This window comes from Pleurodeles waltl, chromosome 6 (assembly GCF_031143425.1).
Source record: "Pleurodeles waltl isolate 20211129_DDA chromosome 6, aPleWal1.hap1.20221129, whole genome shotgun sequence".
Classification (NCBI taxonomy): domain Eukaryota; kingdom Metazoa; phylum Chordata; class Amphibia; order Caudata; family Salamandridae; genus Pleurodeles; species Pleurodeles waltl.
Genome location: NC_090445.1, coordinates 69,239,056 through 69,263,259, shown reverse-complemented (window position 1 = coordinate 69,263,259; position 24,204 = coordinate 69,239,056). Strand labels below are relative to the sequence as shown.

General features: G+C 44.6%; 1 protein-coding gene across 5 annotated transcripts in view; it reads right to left on the bottom strand.

Annotated features, from left to right (window-relative positions):
* The window catches only part of LOC138299206 (butyrophilin subfamily 1 member A1-like), a 944,067-nt gene that overhangs the window by 335,974 nt on the left and 583,889 nt on the right, over positions 1–24,204 (bottom strand). For 4 of the 5 annotated variants that reach the window (XM_069237321.1, XM_069237322.1, XM_069237324.1 and 1 more), the window contains one exon: positions 15,407–15,427. The exons of the other annotated variant lie outside the window; for it this stretch is intronic. In XM_069237321.1, coding sequence (XP_069093422.1) covers positions 15,407–15,427 — 21 coding nt within the window. The remainder of the gene's footprint in view (positions 1–15,406; positions 15,428–24,204) is intronic. 5 annotated transcript variants of the gene reach the window in all.

The following is a 24,204-nucleotide window of genomic DNA, read 5'->3' as shown; positions in this document are numbered from 1 at the left end:
CCTCACATCCTACCCTCCTAGATAAACCTATAAATTCTGAAAACGCAATTTTGCGCATTGCCCGTCTTAAGCTCATGAAGTCTCTGGGACCTGATGGCTTCTCCTCTAAATTCTACAAAATGTTTTGTCATGAACTAGCCCCAATCCTTGCACGACTTTTCAACTCTTTTGCCTCTACAGGTTCCCTTACAGATTCCTATGTTAGAAGCTTAGGTCACCCCTAAGTCGCGGCTGGCCCCAACACTATGCGGGTTTTATAAACCTATATCCCTCCTAAATGTCGATGCCAAATTATTTACTAGCGTACTGGCACACCGACTCAACCCATTTATATCGGGACTGATCTCACCAGATCTGGTTGGCTTTTTACCAGTGCACCAATGTGGAGACAACACTAGGCGCATCTACCACCTGATAGACAAAGTATCGGGGACGCAAAAAGAGGCTCTTCTTTTCAATTGACGCAGAGAATGGGTTTGATAGTGTCCAATGGACCTACCTGTTCAAGCCGGCACTTTTTGGCTTCAGCACCCGGTTTCCTGGATGGATTTGGAGCATATGCAGCACCCCTAGGGCTGCAATGAGTGTCAATTGGCTTTCTTCCTTGCCTTTTCCTGTCGACCAGGGCAGCAGGGTTTCTCCTTGTCCCCTTTTATTTTCACCCTATATATGGAGCCCCTAGCCCAGGGTTCTGCAAAATCGGTCCTGGAGAGCCGGATCCATGCCAGATGTTCCAGAAATCCACATTTGTCTAAATGTGGATATGCTAAAAGTCTGTTGTCTAAATGTGGATATGCTAAAAATCTGGCATTGATCCGGCTCTCCAGGACCGACTTTGCAGAACCCTGCCCTAGCCCAACACATACAAGCTCACCCACATATTTCTGGCATCACGTTTGGAGGTGAACAACACCTAATCAACCTCTATGCCGGAGATATGATTTTGGCCATCTCAGATACTTTGATCTCCCTCCCTGTTCTAGTCACAGAGCTTCAAACTTTTGGAACCTTTCTGGCTTCAAGGTCAATATGCAAAAATCGCTACTAATCCTGAACCTCTCTGTCTGTCCCCCAACTGAAGCCTCTCTGCAGGCCAAATTCCCCTTTGAATGGGCCTCCACCATTGTTTCTTAGCTCGGGATATGACTTGCATATTCAATTCCTAAAACAATTTTTCTCAACTATAGCAACCTGGCTAAGCAAATCAAGGCATATTTTAACAAATGGGAATGTTTGGGTCTTTCCTGGCTGGGTGTATGTGATGCGGTGGCAATCAAAGTGGGACTAACGGCCTTCCCTTCCCCAATGACACAAATGCTTAACAACCCAGAGGTCATCCCGGAGCTTCAACCTGATCAGTTTTGGCATTGGTGCGAGGGGTGTCTTTAAAGAGATTGGATGCCTATTTGACCCTCAAGGGATAATTCCATCTGATCAGCTAAAAACGGACTATGGCTTAGAGAAAGTGGACTGAGTCCAATACCTCCAAGTATGCCGTTGGGTGCTGCAACCTTCCGTCTGCCCCTATGTAGAGAGGACCTTGACACCCTTAAAAAATGATTAATTTTGAAGGACAACTATAGGTGACTAATCACTGAATTGCACACCATCCTTAAGGGAAGGGAACATCTCCCATTCACCAGGGCAAAAAACGGTGGGAGGAGGCGATTGGCAGGCCTCTTTCTGATGCAGAGTGGGCAAACATTTACCACAAAGCATGACATACGGCACACAGCACCTCCAGTACAGAGACAACATATAAGATAGTGTCCTACTGGTATTTAACCCCGGCCATACTCGGCACATGGCACTCTTAGCGCTCTAAAGAGTGTTGGAGGGAGTGTAGGGGGATGGGCTCAATACTCCACCTTTTATGGCACTGCCCCAAACTCTTAACGCTTCTGGGAACAGGTGCTGGATGACAATGACAAAGCATTTTAGGCCTGTATCCCTAGGTTTCCAGCCTACTCAATTTTTAGGCTCTGCAACCCCGACATTTCCCCTTTAGTCAAGTTGAGGAAAATGTATGGCATTGGCAATAGGTGCAGCACACCAAGCAATTCTTGCTCTTCGGGGAACCAATAAGATCCCTCATTACATGACTTGGTTGCATAAATTATGGTTTATTCTAGGCATGGAGAAAATGTCGCTCACACTAAATCAGAGACCAGACGATTATTCCACATACTGGGCCCCCCTTATATGCATCCTATCTACAGACTTTAACAAATTAACCTGCCCCTCCTACCTTAAACTACTGTGGCTGCTGCACATCCCTGACCCTGTCGATTCATACCCCCACTCACCCTCTTCGAGATGCCACTTTTACCACCCATCAACCATGAATACCCATCATTTACTTACACATCCTGAAAGAAAAGGTGGGATTGTGTCTTGTTTTCAGGGTTTGTGACCCTTTATATTGGTCACTTGTTTCAGCATCACTGCCGGCCCTGGGGCTGTAGACATAAGCTGTGTATACCTTCCTCTTTAAAGATACCTTGGGGTTGTAGGCATTTAGGGCCACATGTACGAAGATCCGGTGTTGCGACTCAAAAACTGCGAGTCTTAGAGACTCGCAATTTGCGAGTCGCAAACCCGGATGTACAACAGTGTACTTTACACTGTTTGCGATTCCCAATGGGGTCCCAAAAGCCCTACCTCATGAATATTCATGAGGTAGGTCGCAATTTGCAACCCCATTGGGAATGGCTGCCCTCACAGGGATGGTGGCCTGCTGGAGACAACAGACCACCATGTCTGTGACTGTTTTTAAATAAAGCATTTTTTCCTTTTTAAATGCAGCCTGTTTTCCTTTAAGGAAAACGAGATGCATTTCAATAACAAAAATGTAAAGTTTTCTTTTCATTTTTTCAGAGCAGGCATTGGTCCGAGGGACTACTGCCTGCTCTGAAAAAATATTTTTGCTGTCATTCACAAAGGGGAAGGGATCCCATGGGGACCCCTTGCGAATGGGTTAGCACCAGTTTGAAACTGGCGCTAACTGCGATTGTTTTGCGACCGTATTCGCGGTCACAAAACAACCATGCATACCATTTGGATTCAGTAGAAGGAAGGGACGCCCTTGACACGCCCCTTCCTAATACCGAATCGCAAAACCCAAACTGCGATTCGGTAACAAGTTACCGAATCGCAGTTTGGGCTTTGTATATCCCAAAAAGCATTTTTCAAGTCGCAAACGGGCCGATTTGCAGACTTGAAAAATGCTTTGTACATCTGGCCCTTAGCTGTGTACCATACTTTTTTTGTTCTGCAACTTTAATAAAAAGAATTGATCTATAAACAAAGTTACTTTTTACCTATCATGTGAATTTAATACATTTTGAAACTCTTTCCAGTTATCATACTCTTGACTCTCTCAATTTAAGCATCTCTGTTAAATGTATTTTTGGTGGTGTGCTCCAGTATAATATTATATATTTCACTTGGTAATTGCATCATATTTTCGATGTTTCACACTTTGCAGCAGCAACAGTGTCTTCTGTGATTAGCACCTACCTTATATTGTCATTTGAATATTAATACATATAAAGGGTGGGTTGGTGTGGTTTGGTTTTTACCACTGCTCCAATCTGTAATAGTGTTAGGAATGCTTACGCTTTGCCAGGGTTTGACAACTTATACCTAACATGGAGAGACTAGAATTCAAGGTAGCCCCCAAAACCTACATGCAGAGTTCTAAAAACTGACTTGCATGCATATGTGTGTACACCCACAAACGCACCCCCCCACACACACACAACATGACATACCTATAATTATGAGGACTGGCCATTGACATGTGCGTTTACTATTCTATTCTAACTCCATGCATACTTTGATAGCAGGGAAGGTTATAAAGCAGACCGAGGCAAATATAACTGCACTTTTAGTTTTTTGATACACTCCTTGAAACTACTTAAACACACTACGGGGACTGGTCCTCAAAATGCACCGGTCCTCACATGGATAATATTTGTCTTGAAACGACAGGACCGAACTGGTCCAAACAGCGTGGGCTATACATGCCCACACACACCCAACCCTCACTCATCCTAGCACTCACATGCAGTGGCACCAGTTGTCCCTGCCATATGTGCCAAGCTCACCTTACTCTTTGGAAGCACCACAAAGAAGTGTGAGCATGTAATAGGGAACCAGCTAGACATATGGCACTGCACTAGGCATATCCTTGCGCCCCCCACCCCAAGCATAGATCAATGTTGCAGGTCTCTGGCTCTACAGCCCTGGGGATATCTCTCAACAGCATCAATGCAACCAACTATAGTAGCAAAATTAGGAGGACTATTGCAATGACAGGCACACATACATGTCTGCCACATGCTCACTTTTGCTCCAGGTCACTGTCTCCTCCTCTCTTCCTCTTTCTGAGGCTTAGACAAAAATGGGACTAATCTGTAAGCCAAGGGCTGATGTGAGCTGAACTAATATCATTGCTTAGGGTACGACTGTTTCTCACCATACATAGTGGAAAAACTGCTAGTTTTGGCAAAGTACCTGTACCCATCACTGCCTCTCAAACACACTTTGCATGTGAGTTTAGGGAAAGGTGGGTCTTTGTTCCTCCTGGCTAGTGGGGGATATTTAAAAGCAATTGGTGGAATATATTTTCCCCATTCACTTCTATTAAAGCAGAGGCAATTTCAGTTGTGAGACGGCTAAAATTAAACAATTTTTGGCTTAAAAAATCATGAGTCTTCCGCCTGAATCAGGTCTGTTGGCATATATGTGCTCCTCCTGCCACTTCTCCCAGTTACTGCACTATGCACAGCATTTTTCCCTACATGTAGGGTGACATTTCAGTCTATCATTCTGGCACAAGTGGTGTCACAGAACATTTTCTCTTTCAAATTCCTACCCACTCGAGGTGAGCAGACATCATAATCCACCTTCGTTACATTTATACCCTTGTGCCTTCAAACAAAAAATATTAGCTTGTAGATATCTGTTGAAAAGCTGGCATAAACATAGTAACATTTCTGGATGATAGCTACCTCTTCCTTCTTTCTACAGTGCGACCAACTACCTAAGGTGAAAGGAACTACAACTTCAATACTGAAAGGTGTAGTAGGATGGGTATCACCATACCGGCCCCCTGGGCTGATGATCCTAACAAAAATTTAGCAAAACAGCCACAGCACAAAGAAAAACTGTAATCAAGCAAAGTGATATTGATAGCTAGGGCTGGCTTCTGTCTGCTGACAGTGGATTACCCCAGGGGTTGAATAGTGAAGCAATTTATGATATGCACAATGGAGAAGGGCAACATAAGCATATGTTCCTGGAATCTGGGAGGGCTGTTAGTGAAAATTCGAGGATGCCCCCTTTGGATTATTTGAAAATGTTTGATATAATGGTATTCCAAGAGACGTGGGCACTATCTAGTAAACCATTAATAGGGTTTGTAGACTACAGCAGGTTTGCTCACAACAGCAGCATCTCTTGGAGAGCAAAAGGCATATTAGCGGTTTACGTGAGTTCCAATCTAACTGCAAAGGTCACAGTGATGGACATACAGGAACCTTGGCTACTGGCTCTACATTTGGATGGCTGGTCCTTGCAATTGGTAGACCCTCTGCACCTAGTCAACATCTACATCGGCCCAAGAGAAAAATCTATGATGGTGGGCAAGCTGATCAACTATCTACAGGAGCTGAAAAGGGACTGTATGGCAGCTAACCTGCTAATCACTGGAGATTTCAATTCAAACCTACTTCAGCCCCCAGCCGAGAATCACAATGATGAGCATGGTGCCATGCTGGATCAGAGCTACCCACATTACAGGCGTCACGATAAGATTGGAAAAAATTGCTGAGAGCCTATGAGCTGGCTGGACTAATAGTTCTTAATGGCCGCCTCCTGGGAGACACCCCACCAACATGGTTTCTTACCTTGACTATTCCATGGCAAACTATAGTCTATATGGTCGAGTGATAGGCTTTAAAATTGATTACCGCACCACGAGCGATCACCAACCGCAAACTATCTGGATCAGAGTCAATATCAATATGAACAGTCTTGGACCAGCTAGAATTCTGCTGAAGATGATCACTCTGAAAGTCCAAAGTGCCTTAAGTGCAATTCAGATACTGTCCATGACCTGGCGGTTGTTGCAGTAGAGATCTTTGAACCAGCCAAAACCATTACATTAAATCCAATAGAGGCATGGGAATGGTTCTCCGAGTTTTTGGTGGCAAAATACCTAGCTAAAAGATCACACAAATCTGCAAGCATTAATCTGGGCCATAGCTAACTGCCGAAGATGGCGGCTGTGTAATTCCAGACCCAAGCCGCAGTATCTGCCATTATTAGGCACACATTGCAACATCCCAGGTGGTGTTGATTAATGTGGCTGATTCGTGCTCCTGAAAAGCCTTCTAGAGCCCAATCACGCTAATGGAGTACAGGGGTGATCAGACAGCATCTGCACCATGCTGCGCGGGATGCCACAATGCTGCACTGCACACCTTAGCCCCTAAGGCTGCATCCTTCACCTGGAGAGGCCTGAAAGCCTCCTCCTTTTGGAGAGACATGCACTGACATGGCAGCAAGACGCGAGGCAGCTGAGAGCCAGCTACTGGCCTCTCAGCGGAGGAGTGGCACGGGGCTGCCTGCCGGACGAATCTAGGCCCCTGGATCTCTATTTTTGGAGCCTGAGAGCTGTCAGGGCCACAGGGTGGACGGACGCTGCCAGAGGCTGCATGAGTGGCCGCCTTACTGAGGGGACCTGGGCCCGGAATGGTCTGTTGCGTACGTCAGCGCAGATGCGTGGCTCTCCTATTGGCTGTTCCCCAGCTGCATTGCCTGCCCTGCATGGACTACATGGGATTGCCCCCTCAAGAGCAAATTGAGTAGACTGTCAGTGGGGCACTGTGGACACCATATGGTGGCAGTGGGCCGCAAATCACTTGGGGGGCCGGCTACTGAGTTCTGCAGGATGACGTGCCGCTGTGCTGCACACCGGCCTCTGCCAGCTCTGCTTGGCCCCCTGTTTATCAGTCATAACAAGCGCTCACAGCTGTGGTGACGGCTATTGCTGGCTGTGCCATGCACACAGTTAAGGGGCACCTGCTCTCATTTGACTCTTGAAAAATGGCGCAGCCTCTTGAAAGGAATGAGCTATGTTCTGAAACAGCCCATCTTACCTTTCAAGATAACAGAGATCCATTCCAGATCAACCGAATAATCCTGAGTTTACATTACTGAGAATTACAGCCCGGATTAACACAGCCAACGTGAGCCTATGTTTCTCTGTCCCCAGCAGTGAGTACCCTACTTTTCTACCCCCACTGGCTTTCTCTGATTCTTACTACAACGTTATGCCTCTTTGTAGCATCACTGAAGCTCATTTCCCTCTACAGGAGCTCTGCTGGGGAGGGTGTGACTGATCTGGCTTTCCCCCATTTCCCATATTCTAGAATTTGCACCATTTCCTGCACTGGTGAGGACAGAGTAGTGCAACCACATGGAATTGTTTCTTTGACTTCTGCTGTGTGCCCCGCTACTGGAGTGGACCCTACAGTGATAATTCACTTTTTCTATGCCCTGCTGCTACCACATACTCTTGTCCCTAAACTTTGTACTGCATGACCTGCACAGTGTGTCAGTCCTCTGGGGCCCTGTTTGCTATATGCTCAGTATTGAATTTTACCACTAACCTCCATATTACTCCTTTTATGGACTTATACTGCTCTTACTTCGGAATGGGCAACACTAGAGCAAAGACTGAAAAGCTTCCTGGCCTCACTTGCTCTCAGTTTACCCCATTGGAGCGGTCCTCCACGATGGCACTTGTGGACTGCATACTCCATATGCTGGCCGCCCCTCCATTGGATAAACTTATTATACTACACAAGATTCGAGACCCTAGAGTGGTTATGGAACAAAGACTTGCCACAATTAGTACTGATCTCAGTCTCCTTAAAGACAATCATCGTAAACTGGGTGACAGGTCAAGTCCACTTAAATGACCATCTCTGCACTGATGCCCTGGCAGAAAGAACAGACCTTTACTATTGCCCAACTCGATAAGCAAGTTGCTTCAGGATCGAGAAGAATACACTGAGGGATGAGGACACCAAATAAAATTCCGATTATTGGTATGCCAGAAGGAGCTCAGGGCATTAAAGCCACACAGTTTGTAAAGGATGGCTATGGAATGAAGTTGCACCAACCCGTCAAACATGTTCGTTGTCGAGAGGGGGCACAGAGTACTGGCTAGTCAACCGCCCCCGGGTGCACTGCCTCACCCCTTTGTGGAGCGCATACTGAATTTCAAGGATTGAGACGTGATCCTCTGCTGTGCCAGGGAGAATGCACACATCACAATGGACAATGTGCAGATCTCGTTATTCCCAGAATACACACTAGCAGTTCAGTGTCCATATTCCCTGCCAAGCTTAAGGTGCTTCATGATCAACAAGCTCTCTTTTTTGATATACCGGAAGCTGCGTGGGATTGGATGGAACAGCAGTTTCCCGATTCCCATAGGCCTGAGACCCCTGGACAACTGGCACTGAAGGATAAGTTGCTGCCCCGGAAAAGATGCAGAAGCCCTGGTCCCTGTGCCTTGATCATGCAGCTCCCTTTGCAACTTCTCTCCAAAGTAGGCACCAGCAAACCAGTTCCAGCTCGTCACCTGGCAGTATCTCGGACCCCGACTCCTGTGGCAGAATGGCGTTGCTCCCTTCATTCACCCCACAGACTGCCAAAGACATCTTTGGGTGACCTTTGTGAGTACTGCTGATGGGGAGTTTGTCCCTTGGTTCAATGGAACAGATTATGCGCTGTCTCTGAAGTTGCTGTCTTTGAGTTATGGGGCCCTATTGGGTGGACATGCTATTATGCCTCCTGACGCTGCCTGGATGTGAACCTCTAATGCCTACATGGTGACTCTGGTGGAATCTGTTAGGTCTCACTATAAAAGTAGCTTTATCTGTTTCCTTTATTGTGTGCACTTATTGATTTCTTATTGATTCTATGTTCTGGGTTCCAGGGCTGCATAAATGGTCCTTTCTCTTTGTCACTGGCTCTGGGCTGGTTCACTACTACAAACACCAGAAGCAAATGCACATCTGGTTACTTTGTTCTAACAATGTGTTTCTTGCAGTTTTGGTCAAACAATTGTTCTTTGCTGGACTTTGTATTGGGGGTTTGTTTTAGCTTAAGGGACATCACCACATGGTATTTGTATCCTTGGTATTATTGTGTGGTGAGTGGGATATGGTTCTACCTGTCCACTTGTATCTCACAATTTTGGCTACTGACAGGAACTATAACATGATAACCTGGAAAGTCAGGGGCATGGGCTCTATACAAAAGAGGTATATAATTTTAACACAACTGTACCGTTGAAAGTTGCATATAGTCTACTTGTAGGAGACCCATCTTACTATCCCTGAGGCCCTTAAAATGTGCAAAAAATAGAGGGGGCAGTTCTTTCATATCACTTATTCTGCCTTTATACAGGGCGCAGCAATCTGGTAGCTTGCTGCGGTCCCTTTTGCTGCTTTAGACACTAGAATAGATTTCTATGGCTGTTATGTCCTTATCAGGGGTACCTTAGATGGCACACTGGTGGTACTTGGTAGTATTTATGCGCCTAATAAAGACAGAGATGATGTTCTGGCATACTTATCCACAGTCCTCACAGATTGGGCACATTATCCCTGGGTCTTGGGTGGGGACTGTAATGCTGTCTTAGATATCACTTTGGATCGATCTTGCCTCCTTCTCCTGGGCAGGGGTTTGGTTCGACAGGCCAAGGCTTTACAACAATGGGTTTAATGGTGGTCCCTGTCCGATGTTTGGAGCAATTGTAATGATGGCATGCATGCATACTCATTCTATTCCCCTCACATAAATTCCACACATGCCTTGATAGAGTCCTTTGTACCACTTCTCTCCCTACCACTGACACTCATGCAACATATTTTTGTAAGACAGGTGGATTATAATCCCTAAGAGATCACATTGTCATGGGGTCGGGTGCCGGCTCCTATTCCTACTTGGTGCATGCAACCCCAGTTCTTGGAGTATGCAGTGTTTTGGGATACCAAGGCTACTGTGAGCAATATTTACTTTGCCGAAAATGCTGACACTGCCTCCTCCCCATCAGTGGAATGGGAGGCCTTCAAGATTGTGATCCGAGGGGTATCCATTAATGCTATGGTAGGCGCTCGCAAAACAGTTTTTCAGGACCTCACTCACATCGGGGACAGCCTAGTCCTGTTGAAAAATCTGCAGTGGAGAGTGAGGACTTACCAAACACCTTTCTGTTCGTGTTCTTGACTGGAAGATTGGTATTTGTACATTTCTTACTGTCGCCATGCCATGGTGTATGTATGTATATGAAAATGAAATAAAGCTTGTGTTAAAAAATGGGCAAACATAAATTTTAAAAGGAACTCCTGTATACTGAGTGTAATCCGATTTCTAAGATCAAGGATTAGCAGATCTCTAAGGCAGCTGCAGAGTTCTCCACAGAACTCTGCTCTGCTAAAAACACTACGTGATGATCGGAGAAGGCTTGAAAGACAGGTTTTGTCTTTGCTGAAAGAGACCTTGCGCCACCTCCATATGGAGAAGCCATTTGTGATCCGCTAGGCATTTTCTGCTGAGTTTGTCTTTTCCAGCATCCAGAGAGCCCACCAGATGTTGAACCACCAGGTATATGCCCTGTTGCTTCAGCCACGTCCAGAGGCACACAGCCTCTTGGCAAAGGGTCCACGACCCCACCCGGCCCTGCTTGTTACAGTACCATATGTGGTGGGGTTGTCCATGAACACCTGTCCCACCTTTCCCTTGACAGAGTGAAGAAATGCCTTCGATGCTAGCCGGATCGCACAGAGCTCCAACAGGTTTAATGTGCAGTCCGGATTCCGCCTGAAGACCCGATGCCTCTGATCTCCACCTCTCCCAGATGGCCGTCCCATCCAAGGAGTGACATGTCTGTCACTAATGTAAGATCTGGTTGGGGAAGGGAGAGGGATATGTCTCTGACCCAATCGGGGTTCGTCAACCACCACTGCAGATCTTGTGCAGTTCCCTCCGAGATCTGGACTTTGTCGGAGAGATTCCCCTGACGCTGGTTACACTGGAACTTTAGGTCCCACTGCGGAGTCTGCATATGCTATTGGGCATGCAGGATGCAGTACAACATGAGACCCACCAACTTCAGAGTCATTCTCACCGAAATCCAGGATAGAGGCTGAAACATCGGTATCATACCCTTAATATCCTTGACTAATGCTCAGGAGGAAAACACCATAACCGCACTGTGTCTAGAGCTGCTCAGATGAAAGGGAGCATCTCAGAGGGAGTCAGGTGTGACTTTGGCACGTTTATAGTGAACGCCAGTGAATGCAGGCGGTCCGAAGTAGTCTGGAGGTGCAAGACGACAGCATGGGGCAAGCCCACCTTCAACAGCCAGTCTTCGAGATAGAGGAAGACTGAAAACCCTGATCTGCTCAGATGAACTGCGACTATCACCATCACCTTGGTTAACACCCAAGGGGTGCTTGCGAAAGGGGAGCATGGTGAACTGAAAGTGCACATGGCCCACTGTGAACCGCAAGTAACACCTGTAGGCAGGCAGGATGGAAATATGGAAATAAGCATCTTGCAAGTCCAATGCTACCATCCGGTCTCCTGACTCCAGGGCAGATAGAACCTGAGCCAGAGTGAGCATCTTGAATTTCTCCTTCTTGACGAAAAGATTGAAGGACCGAAGGTCTAGGATAGGGCGGAGGCCCTTGTCTTTTTTGGGTACCAGAAAGTAGAGGGAATTGCAACCATGGCACAGGAATCCTTTCTATGGCGCCCTTGGCCAAGAGAGATGTAACTTCCTCTCAGAGAAGGGACATGTGATCCTCTGTCATCCGATCACTGGACAATGGCATGGATGGAATGGTAGTCTCAAAGGGGAGGGAGAAGCCCCTTCAGACAATCTACAAAACTCATCTGTCTGACGTGATGGGATTGCCAGCGGAGCAGGTGATGGCAGGTCCCGCCTTGGTCTTGGCCTCGGTGGGTAGTCAAACTAGGAAGGCTTAGAGGTTGCTTCAGAGGTGGGTGGGTGGTGGTGGACTGGCCATACCGCTGGCTCCCTCAGTCACAAGGAAGGTGGATCCCACACCCTCAGCCATGCAGAGGCTGGGCAGAGTGAGCGGCACGTTGGCTTGCCAAAAATGAACACGGTTGGAGGCCCCTTCCATAGCCATGAAACAAACAAAAGGCAGACTCAGGTAGATGAGCTGCTGCCGTAGCTCAAAAAATCATTGAAGCTCTCAAGTGCCATGTCTGCCCTGTTTCCAAGGAGACGGGTGCCATCAAAGGGCATGTCCCCTCTGACACCTGGGGGAAATTCAAAGGTAAGGAATCTGCAACTAGAAGTCTCTATCAAATAAACTAAGTTTTACACTACACATAGATCCAACCTTTTAGGCATCCCACTGACTACCACATACCCTCAACTTACAAAACACACATTCCTACTCAGGCTGATCAATGCTCACATAGCAGTACTCCATGCACCAGAATTCGCAAACATCATCAGCTATCACAAACTTGACGCACAGAAACATGGTTCACCCCCCTATCTTTGCACATCCTAGACGTCCTGATTCCCACAGGCTCCATAATCCATAATATGGACAAAGCACATAGGAAGGAAGGAAGCCTTGCTCCAGTTCATAAGTCTTTCTGGACCTTCATCCTAGGTAAGCAAGCAATCTAATCCATGGAGCTGCTGACATGCGGTTCCCCACTCTCTGGAACTCATGCCTCCACCTTCCATCTCATGTACAGGCCTTCCAAGCAGAACAAGGACTTCATTGATAAGTTCTCACCTCTCAACACACCTTCCATCAACATGTACACATCACCCTCTTGGGTGAGTTTAACCTTCCAGAAAACACAAGCTCATAAAAGGCACCCTCATCAATACACAGAACGTAGTACAGCATGTCACACACCTAATAAACTCCAAAGGCCATATTCTCAACTGTGTCTTCTCAACATCACCAACAACCCAATGTAACTCACCCATACTCCTGAACTGGACTGACCTCTGTGCCATCCCTATCTCCATGCTTAGAGTCCAACCAACAAACCAAGGTCAACACAAAACAGAAGACCAAACCTTTAGATACTTCAAAGACTTCTCTGGTGTCAACCTAATTCCTGAAGACATATTTCACTCTATCAACTCCTCATCCACCATCACCACTCTTCTACACCACTTCAGCAAGACAAAGCCTTCAGTATCTTGGTATTCTAAAGACCTTGCTGACAAAAAATGATCTATCCACAAACAGGATCGCAAATGGAAAAAAACCCAGAACTCCCGAGGACCTTGTGTACTTAAGTCCCTCCGCTTAAAACACATGAGCACATCACATTCTTCAAAGAAAATCACTATTCCAAAACCATCAATGAAGCTACCAATTGAAGTAGGATGCTGTTCAATATAATCAAGCACTGCATCAACCCCCCTTCTCGTTGCACCTATTTTTCTCTCTACAGAAAGGTGCAATGCATCAACCTTTTCTTCTTTGAGAAAATACATACAATCTAATCGCACATCGACAATACCAAACCTGCTTCTATTCCTATAGCCACCACTTACCATAGAATCCTGCAATGATCAGACTTCAAAGCTCTATCTCCCACAGACCTCTATGACATACTCAAATCCCTCAAAGCTACTTCTTATGAAGATGATGTCTTACCATTGTCCTTCACAAAAACTCTCTCTGCTAATGACCTTTTACCCCATTGTCAATGCCTCCCATACGCAAGGCATCTTCCCAGAATCTCTCAAGACATGCCAGATCCTCCACTCCTAAAGAAACCTACACTAGAGACTCTGATGACCTCACTACCAGTCGATTACTTACCTACTACTCATCAACAAGATTTTTCAAAAAGCAGTATGTGTTTAACTCCAAGATCACATCAATGCTAACCATCTCCTGTACAATCACTAACAATAGTTGGTACATCCTCATTCCTTTAGTTTCACGCTGAAAGCCATCTGATATGACCCTCCATACCCTGTCTACGGGAAACATGATAAGGATGTACTAACTATTGTGCACATATGAAGAAGGAAGAGTATCTCTGAGGCATAAATTGACTGAGTAATTTAATGAGCCTCAAAGAAGTTCCAAAGGAACAAAACATGTCGACTTTCCTGACTGATGATTGTTTTAGCAGCAATCAAACTTGTTTCCTAAGATGAATTTGTAAATAAAGGATTGATTTTAAACCAAACTGTGACCCATCTTGAATTCTATGATATTCATGACTGGAAATGAATCTGAAAGCTTGGGCATAACAAGATTGTATCTTAGAAACATGGATATTATTTGCAGCTAATTATATGGTATTATATATACATATGGTTTACAGAGTGCTGAGTTACCCTCATATGCTCCTTAAAGGTGAGTTTGGTATGCGGGATACATCTAGGTCACTTGGTGTTCAGTAAAAGTTAGGTTCAATGCCATCAAGGTTTATGTCATTGAGTCAGATTTGTTTTTGCATTTTGATTTGAATAATAATCAAAACACAATAGAAACCTGACATGAACCTTGATGGCTTTGAACCCCAACTTACAGTGAATACCAAGTCACCTACCTTCGCCCTGGATACCAATCTCACATCAAGGAACATACTGTCAGACAAAAAGAAAATTAACACCTGGTACCAGGTCTCTCTTGTAAAGAAAGTCAAAACATTACTTCCAGAAAGTGACTGAACTGCTGTTCAATCCCTTGTACTCTTGCATCTGATAATGACAAACTTCATGGTTTCCCAGACCACATACTGGCACCCTTGGGGGCATCCTACATGCTGTAGCACATCTCATCCAGGGCCTGAAGAAATATGATCACATCATCCACATCCTTACGAAGTACCATTGGCTCCCCTTGCCAGCTTACACCATCTTTAAAAACATCTGCAAGATTTATACAAAAGTATCACAAAAGCACCTACTCTTACCTTGCAGACAAACGCACAGTCTTACCTGGATCTTGGCACGCCTGCAGCCAGAAGTGTGAAAAGGAAAAATTACAACAGCAGGCCCTTCCCATCTACAGACACAGGATCTGTGACACCATCCTCGTTTCCATCAAGATGGCCCCACCTCTGCTTCAGTTTTGGAAAGAGCTGAAGGCTCAACCTCTTTAAAGAACATTGCATCCGAATGGATTAACCACTACAACTCAGCTTCCTTCCCTCTTACTCATTGACTTTATGCTTCCCTTAGAATACATAGAGTGCCACGCTGGCTTTTAGTAAGATTTGTGCTATAGAAATACACATATATACATGACAGTCAAACATTTGCTAGTAATTCATGGTTTTATTAAAAACTCACCAAGTTCATTTGAAAGTCTTCCTAGAAGAAAAAAGGACATATGTTGGCACTTAAACTTAAGTAAGTAATTAATGATATGATGCAAATTCTGCAGAATTTAATTTGAAGATGTCATGTTGTATATAACATGTTATAAACAAATAATATATTTGAATAGTTTGCTTTTCATTTCAACAGGATATGTTCATAATATGTGTTGATCTTACTCTTTCACCCTCAAATTTGACTCTGACCAAGGTAATTAGATAGTTATCTCTCACTTGTTGCACATGTTAACAAGACTTCTACCTGTTTTTCTTTTATGCAAATGCTTTGCAAAATATTGCCTTAACTTCCAGGTTCAGCACGACCGCTGGTACCATTCTGAGTAGACTTGCTCATTGTAATGCCCTCTTTTTTGGCTCTCCTGCCTATTTGCCTAAACCCCTGTTATGTATTCAGTGGCGGCTCATAATTTTAGCTAAGGGTCGGATGGTACACACAGGCACACATACACACTCACGCACACCCATGCTTTCGCACATGCGTGCACACTCACACATCGATTCACAATACTCACCCCCAAATATTCATGCGTACAGGCATGCATGCACCAATCTTTAAAAATATCACACCTGTGCAGTTCTGGCTGGGAGGTCCCGGGAGGGTTGGCATTGCTGCCTTCTCTTATTGGCTGACCTTAGGTCAGCCAGTGAGAGGAGGGAGGCAGCAGTCCCTACCTGGTCACAGAATGGGATAGGGTTAGTGATAGTTGATAACCCACACCCCACTCAATGACACAGTGTCAGTGATTGACACTCAGCCCCGGGCACTCCAGAGCTTAAACTGAAGCACCCAGACCTGAGGCAATCAGTGATGCACCCCCTCATCACAAGGGGGAGGGGATCGAGGTCCTTTGGCAGGCTAAAGAGGTCATGATCACAGAAGATGTGACATCATCAGCCCGGCAAATTTCAGCTCAGGCAGACAGAAGCCTGCACATTTAGCACTTGCCGAGCTCCTGGCTGCCTAACTTGAAAATAAATAGTGTGTGCCAACAGACAGTCTTCTATTTGGGCATATGGTAAGGGGGTGTGGCCCATCTCCATATTAGGACTGGCCGCAGCTGTATGTATTATGATGATGGTGGCCAAATAGGCCTTAAACTTGCCCAAATTCTCATCCTCATCACTGGCCCCTGCTGAGTTACACTGGTTTCTTGTAAAAGAGAGAATCCTGTTTGAGTCGATGTGGATTACTCTCAAGGCTGTTCACAAAACTGACCCTTATTTTCTGCAAAGGAAATTCAAACTCTATGCACCTTCAAGAGTCTTACGTTCTTCAGACGCTAAGTTAATTTGTGCTCTCAAGTACAATAAAACTAGTACGGGGAGACCTGTGAAGAATTTGAGGATGCCTCTCACAAGGTAAGTTTAGTAGGTTTATTAAAACACTGCACCAAGAGGGTCCCGCTAGCCAGCTAAACCAGCAACAGTTTTTCTCCCACGTTCTGACATGAAAGGTTTGGATGCAACACATCTTCCTCCTTAAACACCATTAAATAACATGCCAACATTTGAAAATCGTCTACATACTAAACGGTGACAACATTCGAAAATATTCTACATACTAAATTTTAACCTTAACATTCATAGATTGTGATGTGTAGGAACTAATAAATGCTGCTCAACTCCATACAATTAATACATCTCATAATCACTGAAACAATTAGTAGGGTTTTATGATTGTTCTTGTTGTAACCTCGGTGGAATAGACATGTTAATAATTTTGTTACCTTTTTATAATTCCACACATTGCCATCACTCAACACTACAGTATAAAGGTTTACCTTTATCACCTGCAATGGACCAGAAAATGTTGACAACCCCTTTTTCCCCTGGCACCCACTTGCACAAAATCACCAAATGAGTATCCTATCATACAAGGGTAACCAGTCCTTTAGACTCCCTCGCTTCATTTGTGCTTTTCAAAACCATTTGATAGCAGCCTTAGTTTTATTTCTCTTATTACTTCGAAATGTGTGTTTGCTGTTACACTATTAGAGGTTCTGTGATATGCCCATATTAAAGTGTATGGAACATTTTCCCATGATCCTCCTTAGCACACTGCTAGCTGCAGTCCTTCTTCGAGTCTTCTGTTCCATCGTTCAACTGAACTATTTCATTGAGGCTAATAAACAGATGAACACATATTTTCTACCCCATTTGTCTTCAAAAAGTCGTTCATATATTGTGAAACAAAATGTACAACTTTTGACAATAATCTCAGGTATTCCTTCTCTATCCCATAGTTTTTCAAGAAAACTGATTACATCACGAGTTACTAAATTGGTAAACTTCATTTCTGGCCATCTTGAATGAGAATCGAGCGCCACAATAGCATATTTGTGACTTGTTCCCAGGACAACATGAGGCCCTAAAATAATTAACCCATTGTTTTTCAAAGAAGCATTCGTCTTATCAGTTGAACAGGTGGGTCTTTTTTCATTTGTCACTCCATGCAGACAGTGTACTCATCATTATGCTTCTCTCTAAGTCTAGAAATGGCCACTAATATTCTGCTCTTATTCTACTTATTTGACACTTGGTGGCACTCACCATAATATGACCCTCATGTTCTAACACCTTAATGCTTTGGGCACCACCAACACTTCGCCTCTCAACATCATGTCATGAACAATCGAGGGTTCTGTACTTATGTGACAATAGCTCTCAGCCTCATCAGACACTTCACCTTTCCTTGGTCAACTCTTCAACAAGTATCTCATGACCTCCTGTAACACCATATTGTGCTGATGTGCTTATATTGATTGATCATGTGAAATTTCGCCTGCCATCACCAATAGTATTAACAGAATCCATCATCCGTTCTTCTACTTCTCACACCCTTCCTGACTACTTACAGGCAATCTGTGAAAACATTTTTATTTTTTCTTCCCTGGGACATATTCCATTTTGCAAGAATACTATAACATTCTCCTCATCCATCAGGATAGTCTAGAAGATGCCTTGCTCTTGTGCCTTTTGTGTTGAAAACTTCAACTAAGGGATGGTGGTCTGTGCATAGGATAAACTAATTTCCCCATACAAATTTCCTGAAATGATCTGCACACCACTAACAAGCCAACACTTCACGCTCAATAGTGGAATATGCCAATTCGCATAAAGGGTCTTGATGCATAAGCAATGGTGACTTCTATTTTTTCTCTATATTGGGTCAATGCAGCACCCAGACCCACACTAATGGTGTCTGGGGAAATCACACTTTTATCACGTGTGTCAAACATTTTCAGTGGGAAAGAAGACGCTATATCTTGTTTCACGTTGGCAAACTCACTCTCGCACCCCTCACATCATTCAAACGTACTGTTTTTTAGCATCAACTTCCTCATGTGCACAGTCTTTTAAACAAACACTGGTATGAACCAGTATTGTGCAAACTCAAGAAATGATTGGCATTGGTAACTGGTCCTTGTTCAAAGGAGATGGGGCATCTTGAAGGCCTTTTATCAATTGGACTTTTGGCAATATACCCTTATCATCGAGGCAATGCCCCAGGTATTCCACTCTATTCACACCAATTTTGCACTTTTCCCTTTTGATAGTCAACCCACTTGCCCACAAAATACTTAATACTTTACACAACACATTGTCATGAGTTCCCACAAACTGATACACCCCTTCAGGTGTAATAAACAATGTTAATAGCAACTTGGAGATACGCGGACGACAGGTCTAGAGTAAAAAATAGTTTTGCCCCCTTGACTGCGTCCACATCTCACCTATATTAGGCAAGGGGTGTCTATCTATTGAGATCCCTACATTCAAGTTGCGGAGGTTCCAAGACATTCACAAATCCCCATGGGACTTTTTGGCCAGGACAATGGGACTGAACCCCTCAATGCTTCAATTCCCTGAATTTTGTTTCATCACACAACCTACGTAGTTCCATCCTCAGAGCTTCCCTCATTATAAGAGGTACATAACAAACTTTGTGTACTTTAGGAATTGCCCCATCTCTTAATACACTTTTGTGCATGAAATCTTTGATCAAGCCCAATGCTTCCTTGAAAACTTCAGGGAAAACTTCCCACTCAATTATCAGACAAGGCATTCACATTCTCTCCATACCTAAAACTTGGTTTGGGTGATTGGGATCTATGCTCGTCAGTTCCCTCTTTTGTGGCCAACCCAACAAGCAGGAACCATCTTTAGCAATATATACTTTCGACTGGGTTGCATCACCTTGGAATCCTGAAGTACCTTAAAAATATCCCACTAATTGATAGGGCCTTTGCCATATGCCACAAGCCTGATTGCCACTGGGTCTAAAACCCGACTGGGAAATTCACTAAGCTGTTCCCCTCCAATTAAAGTTTAGCAGGCACCTGAATCAGCCATAATTTGTACTTCTATATCGTCCCTCAATATGGTGTAAAAGGATTTTCTTTGCTTGTAGAAATTCCCACTTCACGTATTTGTAATAGAAACTCTTCAGGAATGTCATCTGCATCGTCAATTTCAAACATTTGCAACTAAACTTTCAAGGGAAATATGCAATTTTCCATTTGACATTCTTGCATAACTGTGGCGCTAGTTGCAAATAATAATTCAGTACACATTTATTACACACATCTTTGTCTTGACCATCTGCGTACTTGTATCCTACTTGATTTTGCTTTCTCTCAGAGCTATTTTTGCAAATGGTAGTTTGTACACTTGCTTTCTTGTCAGCATTGCCAGATGCTATTTCCATCAACCCTTCATCTGTATTCTCTGCCCTTTTTGCACTATCTATTGCTTCCATTTCCTCTGCTCTGTCAACCTTCCGCTCCTAAACAATGCGTAAGCATTGCCAATTTGCATGAGGTAATGAATATATCACCGTTTATGGCTACCACATACACCTTAGAGCCTTCCTTCCAATCCTCCCAATTTGTTATTGGTTCACCTGGATTGCACAAAAAGGGTACTGAAGCAGTCAATCCCTACATTTTGTATTGTACAAATTCAATGTTAACTGTTTTTCCTTTATTATAATTATATTTTTTTCACTGTTGTTGCTCTTTTACCTGTTATGTGCCGTAACATATTGTTTGTTCATTTGTTCATTGCACCAAAAATTGCTTGGCTTTTCAGTGAAAGAAAGAACTAGCTTCTAGTAGGTAGGCAACAAAATGCTATTCACGCAATGCATCGGCAGCTCATTCTGCTAGTGTCAACATCAGGGCAGTGCGTGCTCAACGGGCAACTGGAATGCAAAAATCCAGCACTTATGAAAGAACGTAATTCATGCATTATGCTGATATGCTGTTGTCTAACCTTTTGCATTGCAGAGTTTAATCCTGAAGACTTAGATTCAAGGTGCTTATAAATACTGTTCATTTGCAATGTATTGCTGCAGGCTTTCAGTGTGTTAAGGTGTGGTCCCTTTCCAGGGCCTTCTAGAAGCTTTCTCTGCAGCATGACTGGGTGTGGTTGTGGGCTGGGCCAGAATCTATATAAGGGAGCCAGCCCAGCTCCACGTGCTCACTATTCAGAGGTCCTGGTGCAGAGCAGCAGCAACTTCCTGAGATCCTGTTCCGGAGGCCTACTTTGATCTTCCAGGCCCTGCCCTTCATTGTATTGGTGATCCTTGATCAGGGCGGTAAGACGGAGGTCGGGCTGGGCCCCCGATCCCGTTTTTGAAGGCATTCGAGATCTTGGACCTAACTTTCATGTTGAGAGATTTTACCTTGTGCGTGTGAATGTGCGCTTGGTTTTTTCTGGCTCTTACGTGGTGGCAATCAAATCAGCAAGACGTGTGTAGGAAAGTACCATCTTGCCTAACATGTTACCCCCATATTTCACTGTATATATGTTATTTTAGTCTATGTGTCACTGGGACCCTGGCAGGCAGGGCCCTACTGCTCATAGGTATGTGCCCTGTATGTGTCACTTGGTCACTAGCCTGTTAGTGACAATTTGTAAAGCAGAGAGAGTATAACCACTGAGGTTCTGGTTAGCAGAGCCTCAGTGAGACAATTAGGCATCACACAGGGAACACATACATAAAGGCCACAAACTTATGAGCACTGGGGTCCTGGCTAGCAGGGTCCCAGTGACACATAACAAACATACTGACAACATAGGGTTTTCACTATGAGCAGTGGGCCCTGGCTAGCAGGATCCCAGTGAGACAGTGAAAACACCCTGACATATACTCACAAACAGGCCAAAAGTGGGGGTAACACGGCTAGAAAGAGGCTACTTTCTCACACAACCCCCGCTCCCCCCCCCCAAGGCTAACCTTGGCCAGTTGAGACTTTATTGTCTAAGTGGTGATAAGTGGAGAGTAGCTCTGCAATAGACTGGTTATCCCCTTTATCAACCACTATATGGTTACCTCCCCGTGGGGATGTAAACCACCCTGTTTGAAGTTTTTTAGCTAACCAACAATGTGAAGATATATTTTCAGAGTTTCTATCAGTAAGTTTTAGTTTAGAACAGTGGGAATTGTCCACTGGACCTATTTCTAGTGATGAGAATGCCAGACAGGGATGCTGTCTCAGTAAAGCCATAGCTGGGCAAAAACGTTGTCCATATGGCTGTAAGAGAGAGCATGGATGCTGTTTCTCTTGAATTGGAGCAGGGCAGGGATGCTGTCCTTTGAGCTCCACACTAGGGCAGGGCTGCTGTCCTAAGTGTTGTGAGGCAGTCCAGGGTTTCTGCCCTAAAGTTTCTCTGGGAGGGTTGGAGGGATGCTCCATGGTAACTAAAGTGGTGCTTTTTTTCTCACCAATATTAGTTATCCCACAGAGAGGTACTTCCACCTCAGGGAGTACAGCTATGCCAGCTGATGATTCCCTTGGAACAGGTGCCACCCTAGGAGAGGTTTCTCCCACTACAGGAATCGTATCCTGAATGGCAGGGTGGGTAGCGGATACAGTGATACCCTTTTTACCTGTTGTCGGAGAGGGATCCTGAGTTTTCAGGCCTTTTTCTCGCCTTTGCTTTTTCATTTCAGTAGAAATGAGAGGGAACAATTCCTCAGGGATACCCAGCATGGCTGCATGGGTATAAAACTCTACCTCAGCCCAACCTGAGGTCTCTAGGTCATTACCTAAGAGACAGTCTACAGGTAAGCTAGGTGACACTACCACCTGCTTAGGGCCAGTAACTCCACCCCAACTAAGTTGAACTATAGCTAAGGGAAGAAACTTAGTGGAGTTGTGGACATCAATAATCTTGTACTGTTGTCCAATGATATGTTGTTCAGGAGCCACTAGGGTTTCAGTCACCAAAGTGATACTGGCACCCGTGTCCCTGTAGGCCTGGGCCTCAACACCATTTATTGAAACTGTCTGCCTGTAATTATCCATTGTAAGGGGGCAAGCAGCCAGTGTGGCAAGGCCAATGCCACTAGGTGTTACAGAAACTGTCTTGGGACTGACTACCCCAGTTTCTATGATGGACCCATAAGTGAACCCAACTACACCCTTAGTTTGACTGTTGCCAGCAGTCCCACCACTATTACCACTACTGCTAGGGGCACTAGAGTTTGATGTATTAGTGGTGGTAGGCTCAGGGGGTTTACCTGGACAGGATTTATCCCCTGGCCTATGGCCTTTATTTTTACACACAAAGCACCAAGGCTTTTTAATGTGTGTATGTTGTGAAGAAGAGGAAGAGTTTGATTTATCCCCACCCCCTAAAGAGTGTTTAGGATTTGAAGAAAGATCTTTAGTTTTACCCTTATCCCCATGCTTATCCAGAGATTTCTCACCATATCTCTTCTTGCCATCCTAGTCACCCCCTGTATGAACTTTTCTGTTCACTCTTGTTCTGACCCATTTGTCTGCCTTCTTTCCCAATTCTTGGGGAGAGGTCAGATCTGAGTCCACTAGATATTGGTGTAACAAATCAGACACACAGTTATTCAGAATATGCTCTCTCAGGATTAGATTGTGCAGGCTTTCATAGTCAGAAACTTTACTGCCATGTAACCACCCCTCCAAGGCCTTCACTGAATAGTCAATAAAGTCTACCAATCTTGTGAGGACTCTTTTCTGGTTTCTCTGAACTTAATCCTGAATTGTTCAGTGGTTAAGCCAAATCCATCCAAGAGTGCATTCTTTAAAACTGTAAAATTATTGGCATCACTTTCCTTCACAGTAAGGAGCCTATCCCTACCCTTTCCACTGAAAGATAGCCATAGGATAGCAGCCCACTGCCTTTGAGGGACCCCCTGTACCATACAGGCCCTTTCAAGTGCAGCAAACCACTTGTTAATGTCATCCCCCTCCTTGTAAGAGGGAACTATCTTGTACAGATTCCTAGAATCATGATCTTTCACAGGATTGCTATCAGGAATACTGCTGCTGCCACCATGGGGTCCAAACCCCAACCTCTGTCTCTCTTTTTCTAAGTATAGGGATTCCCTGTCTAGAGCCAGCTGTTGCTGTTTAAGCTTCAGCCTGGTCTCTTCCACTCTCAACTTATTGAGTTCCCTTTCTAACATCGTGTCATCAGGGTGGGTGGGTTGGGAATGTTTTAACACAGAAGAAAGATTTGAATGAGCAGAGGGAGACCTTTCCCTAACAGTTGGCACCCTAACAACCTGGCCTTCAGGAATAAAACCCTCCCTACTATGATGGGAGCTTCTTATACTACCAGCATTGCTACAGATTAGGAAGGGAACCCTACAACACTCCCACTGGGGGCTCCCCTGAGTCAGAGTGTGAGCTATCTCCTAAATTCTCAATTGAACTGCCAGCTAAGGCCTTATCATTCTCAATTAGCATGTTAGACAATAATTCT